Source organism: Elephas maximus, chromosome 16 (assembly GCF_024166365.1).
Source record: "Elephas maximus indicus isolate mEleMax1 chromosome 16, mEleMax1 primary haplotype, whole genome shotgun sequence".
Taxonomy (NCBI): domain Eukaryota; kingdom Metazoa; phylum Chordata; class Mammalia; order Proboscidea; family Elephantidae; genus Elephas; species Elephas maximus.
The window spans coordinates 2302000-2316551 of NC_064834.1; the positions used below are offsets into that span (position 1 = coordinate 2302000).

Genomic DNA, 14552 nt, shown 5'->3' on the forward strand with positions numbered 1-14552 from the left:
AATACGAAATAAAATTTGAAAGTCTTCCTAAAGGTCTCTTCCTCTATCCTTTTCCCAGTTAGTCCAAAGAAGATTGCCAGCCATCATGAGGGCTGATTCTACCGCTGTCAGTTCTGCCAAAAGATTTAATGTGGCTAGGGACACTGTCCAGAGTGGTATTTCAGCTTTAAGATGCATTGAACTCTAGTTCTTGGAGAAACCTGATGTCTATCAAGTGCTTACTGTGTCTCTCACCCTGTGCTACCTGCTTTACAGGTGAGGGAACCAAAGCTAAGGAAGGTGCCCAAGCTGACAAGTAAGAGGCAGAGTTGTCATGAACCTAGATCTATCTGACTCCAGGTCTTTGGATTTTCTCTGTGCCAGTCCAGTCCTGCATACCTCGAAGCCCTAATATCATAAATTCCTCAGACAATGAAGTTCTACTTCATGTTCTTTCAACTGGTCTCACCTGCATGCTGTAGAAGGCAAGCTAAGATTTTCCCAAATGGATATACTTCCTACACCTATTAAGGTATTTATTTATTGAATGCACCAACCCATGCCTGCCCCCGTTCTTTCTTACTCCCACAAGGATCTGGAAAAGCACTGGACATAATAAGATGGGAGTGCCACCTTCTTCATTCACGGCCAGTCAGGATTTGGTTGGTTTAGCCTAGAAAGCACCTAGAGCAATTTATAAAAGAATAGATTTAAAAAAAGAGTACTGCTTTGGGCCAAAGAGGCTACCTGCCAATACCTAATGAAAATACCTGCCTATCTCTGTGGCCCAACTTTCCCCCTATCCAAGACCAAATGCCTCTCTGTCCTCCTACTAACCCATGCTCTGAGATCTCTGATCTTTGAAGCCCGAGAATAAGCCATAGAATAAGTTCTATTTTGGAGCTGGTGGTTGCTCCCAAAATACTGTATCTGCCTGGTCCACGGTCTGTAAGCAGGAGAGTTCTGGTGCAGAAGTGAGATGACAGTCCCCTTCCTGACTCATACCAGTACGTGTAGGTGTGTGCATACAGAGAAGAGAGAAATGTATAGAATGACAGGGAACCAAAAGCCCTCAGTCAACAAAATCACAAGCAGAGGAGGCAGGAAAAGGTGTTTTATGGGCTTGGCTGAAGAAGCTGTAGCAGTAACAGGGGGAGCCCTCGATTTCCTGTGGATGTAGCCACTGCTGTCTTCCCTCCCTCCCTTCTCCCCTCCTGCCTCAGGGTCAGGGTCCCCGGTCACCTCCAGTCTTCCTGAGACTCCTTGGCCATGGAGTTGGGTGAAACAAAATTGGAAAAGATGGGTTTTCTTGGTGGCGCTGCGGCCATGCTCTTGATTCTATTCAGCTTGTCGCGGGCTTGTTGACATTTCCTCAGGCAAGGCCCACACAGATCCTTCTCCTCCACCAGATATAAGCTCTCCAGCCTTTTGATGGAATCTAGGAAAAGCTGAGACTCCCCTTCCTTGGGAAAGGGGTTTCGCTTTGCGTTGAGCTTTTTCAGCTTGGGGAGCTTGCCGATGCTATTGGGGATGCTGTTGAGCAGGTTGTCGAAGAGCCCCACCTCATGGAGCTCCTTCAGAGCACCCAGCGTGGTGGGCACACTGTCCAGGTGGTTCAAGCCCAGATTCAGAGTGCGGATGTTTTTGAGCTGGTTGAGCTCCACGGGCAAGCCGTTGGTGGTCAGCTTGTTGTTACAGACGTTGAGGTACAGCAGGGTGCCCATCTGGCCGATGGACTCAGGGAGCCTGTCGATGTAGTTGCTGTGCAGGTCCAGCCAGCGCAGGTTCTGGAACTTGGAGATAGAGTCCGGGATCTTCTTGATCATATTTCGGCTAAGGTCAAGCTCGTCCACATCATTGAGTCGCAGAATACACTTGGGAAAGGTAGTAATTCCCATCTTGCTCAAGTCAAGGCGTTTTCTTCCATCAAATGTGATTTTGATGCAATTCTTGGCCACATTTAGTGTGATCTTCTTGCCCTTGGGGCCTTTGCCTCCCTTGGCCATGTTTAGTAAGAGGGTGTGTTTAATGTATGTTGTCTGCTTGGTTGGTAATCAGTTTGAAGAAGTCACGTGAAACTGCTAAAAGATAAACTCTGATAAAAACAGAAAAAAAAATCTTGTTAGGAGATGACGTAAGTGCATCCGAATCCCCCCAAATCATAAAGCTTTGCTCTTGAATGCTTAAAAGGAGAGAAAGAGGATAGTGGAGAGAATTAGACAGGGTATGAGCAGAAGTAAAGCAGCAAGTAATCTTCAGCAAAGTGCGTGCCCTCTCCAGGCCTCAGTCTTCCCAGACCTAAAATGGGGGTTGAAGAGTTGGCCTGGCGAATGCCTAAGGCCCCTCTAGATGTGCCATTCCCTGATCTTATGATTCTCCCCACTGTCCTAGATTTTCACATGTCTTCCCGTAGGAGTACACAGGTGTGTGTTTTACTGGATATCTGCCACTCTCCAGGCCCCCGCATAAATCTAGTGTTTCCTTAAAATTAGAGTTATTACATAAGTTCCTTGGTGTGGAGCTGCTAAGCTCCCAGCAGCAACATGAGCTGGGTATGAGAGAGTAAGGCAGGAGTTAAGAACAACTTATTACATCCCACTGTACCTTCTCAACCTAGAGGGACTAGCCAGGGGGCTATTCTAACTACAGAGCAACAGAAGTAGTAAAGAAAGATCTTTCCCTCAGGCCACCAATGTCAGCAAGGACACAGAACAAGGTTTCTCAGTCTCTGCTCTATTGACAATTTGGGCCAAAAAATGGTTTGTTATTGGTAAGATGTGGAGGGGAGAGGCTTGCCCTATGCATGTTTAGCATGTTTAGCAGGAGAAGGCCAGAAGATTTTACCCACTACTGTTAGTAGCCAGTTGGAACAACCAAAAATCTCTCTAGACTTTGCTAAATGTCCACTGGGGGGCAAAAATGCTTCCAGGTGGGAACTGTGGATATAGAAGGACTAAAGATCATCAACCACCTGGATCTAACTGACATCTATAAAACAGTCTACCAGGACCAACAGAATAGACATTCTTCTTAAATGCATAGGGGACATTCACAGAGGTAGCCTGTATTCTGGATCATGCAGTAAACATTCACACATTTAAAAAGAGTGAAATCATACGAAGAATGTTCTCTGAAAGTGATAGCATTAAATTAGGAATCAGGAACAGAAAGGTAACTGGAAAAACTCCAAATAGTTAGAAATTAAACAACACACTTGTAAAATGACTTGTGAGTCAAAGAAGAAGTCTCAAGGGAAATTAGAAAATATTTCTAACTAAACAAAAATAGAAATGCGACATATTAAAATGTGTGGTATATGCAACTAAAGAATTGATTGGAGGACATTTTATAGCTCTAAATGGTCACATTAGAAAGAAGGAAAGGTCTCAATGAATAATCTAAATGTCCATCTTAAGAAACAAAAATCCTGTTGCCATCCAGTTGATTCTGACTCATAGTGACCCTATGGGACACAGTAGAACTGATCCATAGAGTTTCCAAGGAGTGGCTGGTATATTCAAGCTGCCAACTTTTGGTCGGCAGCCAAGCCCTGAACCACTGCCCCACCAGGGCTAAAGTATGCATAAGGAGGAAATAAAAAAGATAAGAACAGAGATCAATAAAATTGAAAGCAGAAAGAAAATAGACAAAATCAATAAAACTGAGAGCTGTTTTTTTTTTTTTTTTTTTTTGTAGAGATTAATAAAGTTGATAAATCTCTAGCCAGGCTGACAATGAATAAAGAAAAAGGCACAAACTATAAACATCAGGAATGAAACAGATACACAATTATCAGAAAAGAACCCACAGATATTAAAAGGACGGTAAGGGAATACTACAAACAACTCTAGGCACAAACTTAGATGGAATTAACCACAAACTACCAAATTCCACCCCTGAGAAATTAGAAAACCTGATAGATCTATATTTTTATTAAAGAAATTGAATTCATAGTGGAAAACCTTCTAAAAAACAAAACTCCAAGGCCAGATAGTTTCATTGGTAAATTCTACCAAACATTTAAAGAAGTAATACCAATTCCACACAATCTCTTCCAGGAAATAGAAGAGGAAGCAATCCCCAACTTCATTTCTAAGTCCATTACACTGATAATAAAACTAGACAGACAATACAAGGGGAACTACAGACCAATATCCCTTATGAAGTAGACACAAAAATCTGCAATAAAATATAAGCAAATTGAATCCAACAAATGCATAATATATGACAAGCATGTATTATATTGAACACTACTGACTGAAGACCAACCAATGAGTTGTGGAATGACATCAAGGACATCATACATGAAGATAGCAAGAGGTCATTTAAAAGACAGGAAATAAAGAAAACACCAAAATGGATGTCAGAAGAAACTCTGAAGCTTGCTCTTGAACGTAGCGTAACTAAAGAGAAAGGAAGAAATGAGGAAGAGCTGAACAGAAGATTTCCAAGGGTGGCTCAAGAAGAAAAAGTGAAGTATAATACTGAAATGTGCAAAGACCTGGGATAGAAAAACAAAAGGGAAGAACAAGCTTGGCATTTCTCAAGCTGAAAGAACTCAAGAAAAAATCCAAGCCTCGAGTTGCAATACCGAAGGATTCTATGGAGAAAATACTGAACAACACAGGAAGCATCAAAAAAGGATGGAAGGAATACACGGAGTCACCATCCCAAAAAGAGGTCTACAGTCAACCATTTTAGGAGGTGGCATACAATCAGGAACCGTTGGTGCTGAAGGAAGAGCTCCAAGCTGCACTGAAGGAAGTGGCAAAAAACAAGGCTCCAGGAATTGATGCAATACGAATTGAGATGTTTCAACAAACAGATCCAGTGCTGTAGTGCTCGCTCATCTATGCCAAGAAATTTGTAAGCCAGCTACCTGGCCAACTGATTGGAAGATATCCATATTTATACCTAGTCGCAAGAAAGGTGATTCAACTGAATACAGAAATTATTAATATCGTTAATATAACACGCAAGTAAAATTTTGCTGAAGATCATTCAAAAGCAGCTGCAGCAGCATGTCAACAGGGAACTGCCAGAAATTTAAGTGAGATTCAGAAGATGACGTGGAACCAGGGATATCATAGCTGATGTCAGATGGATCCTGGCTGAAAGCAGAGAGTACCAGAAGGATGTCTACCTGTGTTTTATTGACTATGCAAAGGCATTTGACTATGTGGGTCATAACAAATTATGGATACATTGTGAAGAATGGAAATTCCGGGACACTTAATTGTGCTCATGAGGAACCTGTACTTAGAACAAGAGGCAGTCATTCCAACAGAACAAGGGGATACTTCGTGGCTTAAAGTTAAGAAAGGTGTGTGTCAGCGTTTTCCTTTTACCATACCAATTCAATTTGTATGCTGAGTAAATAATCTGAGAAGTTGGACTATATGAAAAGACTGCAGCATGGGGATTGGAGGGAGACTCATTAACAACCTGCAATATGCAAATGATACAACCTTGCTTGCTGAAAGTGAAGAGGACTTGAAGCAATTACTGATGAAGATCAAAGACTACAGCCTTCAATATGGATTACACCTCAACATAAAGAAAACAAAAATCCTCACAACTGGACCAATAAGCAACGTCATGGTAAGCGGAGAAAATATTAAGTTGTCAAGATTTCATTTTATTTGGATCCACAATCAACACCCATGGAAGCAGCAGTCAAGAAATCAAACAATGAATTGCATTGGGCAAATTGGCTGCAAAAGACCCCTTTAAAGTGTTAAAAAGCAAAGATGTCACTTCAAGGACTAAGGTGTGCCTGACCTAAGCCATGGTGTTTTCAATCGCCTCATATGCATGCAAAAGCTGGACAATGACTAAGGAAGACTGAAGAGGTGATGACTTTGAATTATGGTGTTGGCAAAAAGCACTGAATATGCCGTAGACTGCCAAAAGAATGAACAAATCTGTCTTGGAGGAAGTACAGTCAGAATGCTTATTAGAAGCAAGGATAGTGAGACTTTGTCTCACATAGTTTGGGTATGTTATCAGGAGGGACCAGTCCCTGGAGAAGGACTTCATACTTCGTAGAGTGGAGGGTTGGTGAAAAAGAGGAAGACCTTCAGTGAAATAGATTGACACAGTGGCTGCAAAAATGGGCTCGGTAATAACAATGATTATGATGATGGTACATAGGGTTGCTGTGAGTCAAAACCGACTCGATGGCACCTAACAGCAAACAACATGACAAGCAGGTGAGAACACCAGTTTCCTTCAATATTTGCAAATTAATCAGCTAAATACAGCATATTAAGAGACAAGAAGGAAAGAAAATACATGACTATATCAATTAATGCAGAAAAAAATATTTGACAGAATTCAACATTCATTCAACGTTGGCAGTTTGCATCCACCTTGTAAACCATATGGGGGCAGTTCTACTCTGTCCTATAGGGTTGCTATGAGTTGGAATCAACTCAACAGCAATGGAGTTTTTTTTTTTTTTTAATTCAAGACTAAAAATTCCTAACCAACAGTAATAGAAGGGTACTTCCTTAACCTGATAAAGGACATTTACCAAAAAATGTACAGTTAATATCATACTTACTAGTGGAAGAGTGGATGCTTTCCCCCTAAGTGCAGGAACAAGACTAAGAGGTAAACTCTCAGACTCCTTTTTAATGTTGTATTGGAAATTCTAGCCAGTGCAGTAAAGCAAGAAAAAGAAATAGATGGCATACCGATAGGAAAAAATGAACTAAAACTTCCGCTATTCACATATGACCTAATTATCTACATAGAGAATCCCACCAGATTTACAAAAACACTCTTGGAACTAAAAAGTGAGTTTAGCAAGGTCACAGGATACAAGGTCAACACACAAAACTCCATTACATTTCTATATACTAGCAACGAACAATTGAAAAACAAAATTTTAAATATAATAATACTTCAAAAAATGACATACTTATGTATAAGCTTAGGAAAAACTATACAGGATTTCTGTGATGAAATTACAAAACACCGATGAAAGAAGACCTAAATAAATGGAGAAACATACCACGTTAAAGAGTCGGAAGACTCAATGTAGTTAAAACGTCAGTTCTCCCCCAAGTTGATCTAAAGACCAATCCAATTCTAATCCAAATCCCAGCAGGATTATCTGTATACACGAACATACAGGTTCTAAAATTTATATTGAAAGGAAAAGGAACTAGAAGCCCAAAATTATTTTGAAAAAGAATAAAGTTGGAGGATCCATGCTGCCTAATGTTAAAACTTACTAGATAATTACAGAAGTGTGGTACTAGTGAGAGATAGACACAGAGATCAAAGGAACAGAATATAGAGTCCAGAATAGAATGACCAAATACTGCCAATAAGACCAATGGATTTTTTTTAAAGTTTGAAAACAATTTAATGAAAAAATGATGATTGTTTCAACAAATAGTGTTGGAATAATTGATTATCTATATGCAAAACTTTTAACCTTAACCTAAAAACCTTATACAAAATTAACTTAAAAATGGATCACAGATCTGAACGTAAAACTATAAAACTTTTAGGAGAAAATCTTCATGACCTTGAGTTAGGCAAAAGCACAATCCATAAGAGAAAATATTGGTAATTTGGACTTCATCAAAATTAAAAATTCTTACCCAATGGGGGAAAAAGAACTGTTAAGACAATGAAAAGATATGCTGCAGACTGAAAGAACATATTTGCAAATCACATATCTGACAAAGGGCTGGTATCCAGAATATATAAAGAACTCTTAAACTCAACAGTAAGAAAACAGACAGCACAGTTTAAAAAAATGACCAAAAGATTTAAGAGACATTTCACCGTAGAAGATATATGAACGGCAAATACACCTATGAAAAGTTGCTCAGCATCATTAGCTGTTAGGGAATTGCAGATTAAAATCACCATGAAATACCACTACGCACCAATGTCTAAAATTTAAAAACATAAAATCTGAGAGTATGAAGTACCAAGTGTTGGTGAGGAACTAGAGCAGCTGGAACGCTCATACATTGCTGGTGGGCATGCAAAATGGTAGAGTCACTCTGAAAAACAGTTTGACAGTTTCTTAAAAAACTAACCATACACTTATGTGACCCAGGATTCTCTAAACTAGGTATTTACCCTAGGGGGAAAATATGTATCTTCACACAAAAACCTGTCCCCATGTGTTTGTAGCTGCCTCATCCATAATTGCCAAAACTGAAAAAACCCAAATGTCTTTCAATGGATGGATTAAGAAATTGTGGTACATCCTTAAATGGAATACTACTCAGCATAAAGAGGACAAAACTATTTATGTATATAAGTTGGATGAGTCTCAGAAGCATTTTGCTGAGTAAAGAAGTCAATGTCAGAAGGATGCATTATGAATGATTCCATTTATATGACATTCTGGAACATCTAATACTATAAGGGACAGAAAACAGATCAGCAGTTGCCAGGGATTAGGGGTGGGGGGGAGGTCTGACTACAAAGAAGCAGCATCAGTGGGTTTTCTGGGGTGATGGAACTGTATATCCTGACTGTGGTGGAGGTGACATGAATCTCTATGTTAAAGTCAGCAAACTATACGCAAAAAAAAAAAAGCAATTTTACTCTAAGTAAATATAAAAAATAATTTTTAGAAAACTTTAAAATGTTGTTGTTGTTAGGTGCCATCAAGCAGTTCCAACTCATAGTGATCCTATGCACAACAGAATGAAACACTGCCGGGTCCTGCACCATCCTCACAATTGCTATGCTTGAGTCCATTGTTGCAGTCACTGCATTGATCCATTTCATCGAGGGTCTTCCTCTTTTTTGCTGACCCTCTACCTTACCAAGCATGATGTCCTTCTCCAGAGGCTGATCCCTCCTGATAACGTGCCCAAACTATGTGAGACGTAGTCTCGCCATCCTTGCTTCTAAGGAGCATTTTGGTTGTACTTCTTCCAAGACAGATCTGTTCATTCTTTGGGCAGTCCTTGGTATATTCAATATTCTTTGCCAACATCATAATTCAAAGGTGTCAGTTCTTCTTCAGTCTTCCTTATTCATCGTCCAGCTTTCACATGCATATGAGGTGATTGAAGATACCGTGGCTTGGGTCGAGCGCACCTTAGTCCTCAAGGTGACATCTTTGCTTTTCAACACCTTTAAAGAGGCCTTTTGCAGCAGATTTGCCCAATTCAGTGCATTAGGTGATTTTCTGACTGCTGTTTCCATGAGTGTTGATTGTGGATCCAAGTAAAATGAAATCCTTGATAACGTCAATCTTTTCTCCATTTACCATGATGTTGCTAATTTGTCCAGTTGTGAGGATTTTTGTTTTCTTTATGTTCAGGTGTAACCCATACTGAAGGATGTGATCTTTGATTTTCATCAGTAAGTGCTTCACGTTCTCTTCACTTTCAGCAAGAAAGGTTGTATCACCTGCATATTGCAGGTTGTTAATGAGTCTTCCTCCAATCCTGATGCTCTATTCTTCTTCATATAGTGCAGCTTCTCGGATTATTTGCTCAGCATAGAGATTGAATAGGTATGGTGAAGTATACAACCCTGACACACACCTTTCCTGACTTTAATCCATGCAGTATTCCCTTGTTCTGTAGGAATGACTGCCTCTTGGTCAATGTCCAGGCTCCTCATGAGCACAATTAAGTGTTCCAGAATCCCCATGCTTTGAAATGTTATCCATAATTTGTTATGATCCACACAGTTGAATGTCTTTGCATAATCAATAGAACATAGGTAGACATCGGGTATTCTTTCAGCCAGGATCCATCTGATATCAGCAATGGTGTTCCTGGTTCCTCATCCTCTTCTAAATCCAGTTTGAATTTCTGGCAGTTCCCTGTCTGTATACTAATGCAGCTGCTTTTGAATGATCTTCAGCAAAATTTTACTTGCGTGTGATATTAATGATATTGTTTGATAGTTTCTGCATTCGGTTGGATCACTTTCTTGGGAATAGGCATAAATATGGGTCTCTTCCAGTCTGTTGGCCAGGTAGCTGTTTTCCAAATTTCTTGGCGTAGACAAGTGGGCATTTCCAGTGCTGCATCTGTTTGATGAAACATCTCAATTGATAGTCTGTCAATTGCTGGAGCTTTGTCTTTTCCCAATGCCTTCAGTGCAGCTTGGACTTCTTCCTTCAGTACCATCAGTTCCTGATCATATGCTACCTCCTGAAATGGTTGAAGGTCAACCAATTCTTTTTGGTATAGTGACTCTGTATTCCTTCCATCTTCTTTTGATGCTTCCTGTGTCATTCAGTGTTTTCCCCATGGAATCCTTTGGTATTGCAACTCGAGGCTTGAAGTTTTTCTTTAGTTCTTTCAGCTTGAGAAATGCTGAACGTGTTGTTCCCTTTTGGTTTTCTACCTCCAGGTCTTTGCATATGTCATCATAATACTTTACTTTGCCTTCTCGAGCCTCCCTTTGAAATCTTCTGTTCACCTCTTTTACATCATCATTTCTTCCCTTTGCTTTAGCGACTCAATGTTCAAGAGCAAGTTTCAGAGTCTCTTCTGACATTCATTTAGGTCTTTTCTTTCTCTCCTGTCTTTTTGATGACCTCTTGCTTTCTTCATGTATGATGTCCTTGATATCATTCCACAACTCATCTGGTCTTCAGTCATTAGCGTTCAACACATCAAACCTGTTCTTGAGATGGTCTCTAAATTCAGGTGGAATATACTCAAGGTCGTACTCTGGCTCTCATGGACTTCTTCTAATTTTCTTCAGTCTCTTCTTGAGCTCGCATATGAGCAGTTGATGGTCTGATCCACAGTTGGCCCCTAGCCTTATTCTGACTGATGATATTGAGCTCTTCCGTCGTCTCTTTGCACGGATGTAGTTGACTTGATTCCTGTGTATTCCATCTGGTGAGGTACACGTGTATAGTTGCCATTTATATTGGTGAAAAAAGGTATTTACAATGAAGAAGTCATTGGTCTTGCAAAATTCTATCACTCGATTTCAGCATTGTTTCTATCACCAAGGCTACGTTTTCCAACTACCGACCTTTGTTTCCAACTTTTGCATTCCAATCACCAATAATTACCAATGCATCCTGATTGCATATTTGATCGATTTCAGGCCACAGAAGTTGGTAAAAATCTTCAGTTTCTTCATCTTTAGCCTTAGCTGTGGGTGTGTAAATTTGAATAATAGTCACATTAACTGGTCTTCCTTGTAGGCGTATGGATATTATCCTATCACTGACAGCGTTTTACTTCAGGATAGATCTTGAAATGTTCTTTTTGATGATGACTGCAACACCATTCCTCTTCAAGTTGTCATTCCTGGCATAGTACACCATATGATTGTCTCATTCAAAATGGCCAATACTAGTCCATTTCAGCTCACTAATACCTAGGATATCGATATTTATGTGTTCCATTTCGTTTTTGACAATTTCCAATTTTCCTAGATTCATACTTCATACATTCCAGGTCAGTTTTCAGAAAACTTAAGAATACCTTGGACTGTTTTCTATTCTTTTTCTATCACTCTTACCATAACTGCTTGCTCAGCTTACCTGGAAATTTGTGACCTCTCTACCCCCCACAGAGTCCTGTTCTGCCCTTTAAAGGGCATTCAAATGCACACCGTCTGGGTACTGCTGTGGTATGATTATACAGCATGCCTCTCTACAATGTGTGTGCACAGGGACCATGTTGTGTACACTGTGGGGAACAGCTATTCTCAGGTGGCATGCCAGAAACACTGTTCTATTATACTTGAGACTAAGAACAGGGAAGCTTGCGTTCTGATTTTATGTTTATGAATGACTTCCCCTTGATAGTGTTGCCGGGTTTAGTAAATAAAAATACATGATGTGCAGGTAAATTTGAACTTGAGATGAACAATGAGTAGTTTTTAGTGTATGTATGACCCAGATAGTGTTGCTGTTTCTGTGTTGTTTGGCAGCCCTATCCCAGGGGCCTGAACAAGTAGTGAAGTTTCCTTTGTCCATGATCCATATTAGGGACTAATTTAAGCCAAGTCCACATGCTTATCAAACATTCATCCATTTTTTCACTCATTGAATCCATGTACTGTGTGCTTGCTATATATTCATTCACTGAATTCGTGTACTGTGTGCCCGCTGTATATTCACTCAATGAATCTGTGTACTGTGTGCCTGCTATATACTAATTCTCTATGCTACACAAGCAAGCAATTAACAGACCCAGCACCAAGCTCAAGGAGCTAAAATCTAGATTGTCACCAATTCTGGTCTCTGGATTCCCTCAAGCACCCAAAAGTTTTAGTAGTCCTTGGTGTTTCTTACATTTAGGATAAAGCTCAGCTCAGGGAGGCCAAACACACCAAGCATGGGTTAGGGGGAACCGAGATGGGCAGTGGTGCTTCCAGTAGACTAGAAATCCGGCTAGTTGGGTCCACTGACCTGCTCCCAGCAGCACACTCATGTAGTGATAAGGAACCCTCTCAGCTCTGACTGATGATGGTGAGGAAGCTATGTGAGCTGTGTGTGAAGTACTCCATCCAATAGGCCCTCTGAATGTTAACAGAGATGCAGTGCCCCTTAAGCAATAACTTTTGTTTTGATCTAAAGACCAATGCAATTCCAATCAAAACTCCAGCAGGCTTATTTCTATACATGGACAAACAGAAGGCTGACTGGAATAATGCACTTCACCTCTACCCCAGAGAGCCTGGGTCCCCAGACAGCCTCAGGCCTTCCCTTCATGCTTCTCCTCAAGGCCACCCTACCCTGGGCAGGGACTCTTGTTCTTGGCTATGGAAGGAAGGGGTCTATTCGGACCCCCTAAAGTTGCTAGAAACAGATCACTAAACCACTAGAAACAGACCAGTGGCAGGGCCCCTGTCTCAGAGTCACCAAAGGCCAGGGACAGCCCTTCTGTCATTCAACTCTTTGTGGCCAGCATCCTGCCCAGGCCTGCCAATTGAGGAGGACAATAAGTGTTGGCAAAAGAAGTTTGATCTCTTGATATAACTCAAACTGGTTAGATGGCCTATTGTTATCAATTCGTAGAATTGTTTAATGTCAGAATGCGGCCAACCCACACAAGGAGGGATGACAATAATAGAGAGAAAGAGCTGTAAATAGATGAGTAGATAGAGAGAGAGAGATACATGCATGGCATGAATGGATGGGTAGATGGGTGGATGGATGGATAAATGGGTTTATAGATAGATGATAATCTCATTTCACATGAACAGTGTAGAAATTCAAATATAAGAGGTTTCTAAATCTATTTTGTCTTTTTGTCTTGTAAAATTGTTTTTCATCCTTTGGAAAAACTGGACCCGTTGATTTGACTTTAATTTCTAATTAATTTTTCTATCTAGTTGTCGTGAATCAAACAGCATGGTAGGACACCCCATGGATATTTAAATTAGAAATATAATGGCTGCCTATATTTTAATGCCACTGAAATATCTGCAAGCATTTTCCTGTTATAAAATTATTACCATCACTCTGATGATAGGACTTATCTGGTACTCCACACTCGTGTATCTTTAACTACATTTTTAAATAAGACTGACTTTGTTTCTGCATATCTGGTATCTCTAAATATTTTGCTAACATGTTCTCATGATGGTTTTTTCATTTTTTTGCCTGATACATTGAGACACAGGACAGACACACAGTAGGACTGAAATTCCCAAAGTCACTGCCATTTCATAGCCAGTGCCTGGGACTCACTTGATAGGAAGCTTCATGCCATGCAGATAAGAAATATCTTTTGCTCGTAGAACATCTCTTAAGAGAAATACATGCGAACCGTACCAAACAAATTCACTCATTCAAAAGCAATTTCATTTATTCTGCCTCTTGACCCTCATGATACCCATCCCCCAGGCAGATCATGGGTTGGCCTTCCTTCTGCTGTGACTTCACATGTGGCTTCAAATGCCTCATTCTCTGTGCCCTCCACCCCTTCCCCAGATGGGTCTGCTTGCTTCCAAGTGAGATGGTGTCGCACCTTCTCAGGTGCAGTGAAGAGGGATGGTGGAAAAGTGGGCAGTGGCTCTGGGTCCTGTCTGTAGAGTGGGTGTGTCTGGGGCCTCTGGCCAGAGCTCTGCAGTCGGCACTGGTTCTTCACTCAGGTAGACTGGGAGGGGGAGAGGGAATCACCATTATCCAGCACCGCTCTGCCAAGAACTGTGTGCTGCTACTTCAGGTGTTAACTGGTTTTGGAAACATAAACTCATGTAGGTACAAACACAAAGTGGATTTATTTTTTTGATTAACTGCCCACAGCTGAATTACTCTGAACCCTCCTTTCCTGTGGGTGGAAAGACAGTTGCTAGGAAGGGGGCAGCCTGGAGGCAGAAAGACTGAAGAGCTCACATTAGCTCCACAGAGCTCTGGCAGTGTTGGTGAGGAGACGTGGACAGATGAGATTTAGAGAGCAGAGGCTGAAGTTTATAAGAACTCCCAGGTTTTGGGGGGTCTCTGACATCAATTTTGGAAATGCTACAAAATGTTGAGAGCCACTCCATGGCAACAGGTCTAGGTCAAATATGATTTACTTCTGTGTCTTAGCACCAGTGTGGCCCTGCACACGTGCTCCCCAGGAAGCTGTGGTCTGTCCAACTGTCCCCTGCCCCCT

The 14552-nt window shown here is 40.8% G+C and overlaps 2 protein-coding genes across 11 annotated transcripts in view; one reads left to right on the forward strand and one right to left on the reverse strand.

The window, feature by feature from the left end:
- The window catches only part of WDFY4 (WDFY family member 4), a 410290-nt gene that overhangs the window by 334166 nt on the left and 61572 nt on the right, over positions 1–14552 (forward strand). The gene's annotated exons all lie outside the window — the stretch shown is intronic.
- Positions 1–14552, reverse strand: part of LRRC18 (leucine rich repeat containing 18) — a 79999-nt gene that overhangs the window by 8537 nt on the left and 56910 nt on the right. For both annotated transcript variants that reach the window (XM_049854951.1, XM_049854950.1), the window contains exon 2: positions 1222–2074. In XM_049854951.1, the coding sequence (XP_049710908.1) occupies positions 1222–1985 (764 nt within the window). In that variant the 5' untranslated portion in view covers positions 1986–2074. The remainder of the gene's footprint in view (positions 1–1221; positions 2075–14552) is intronic.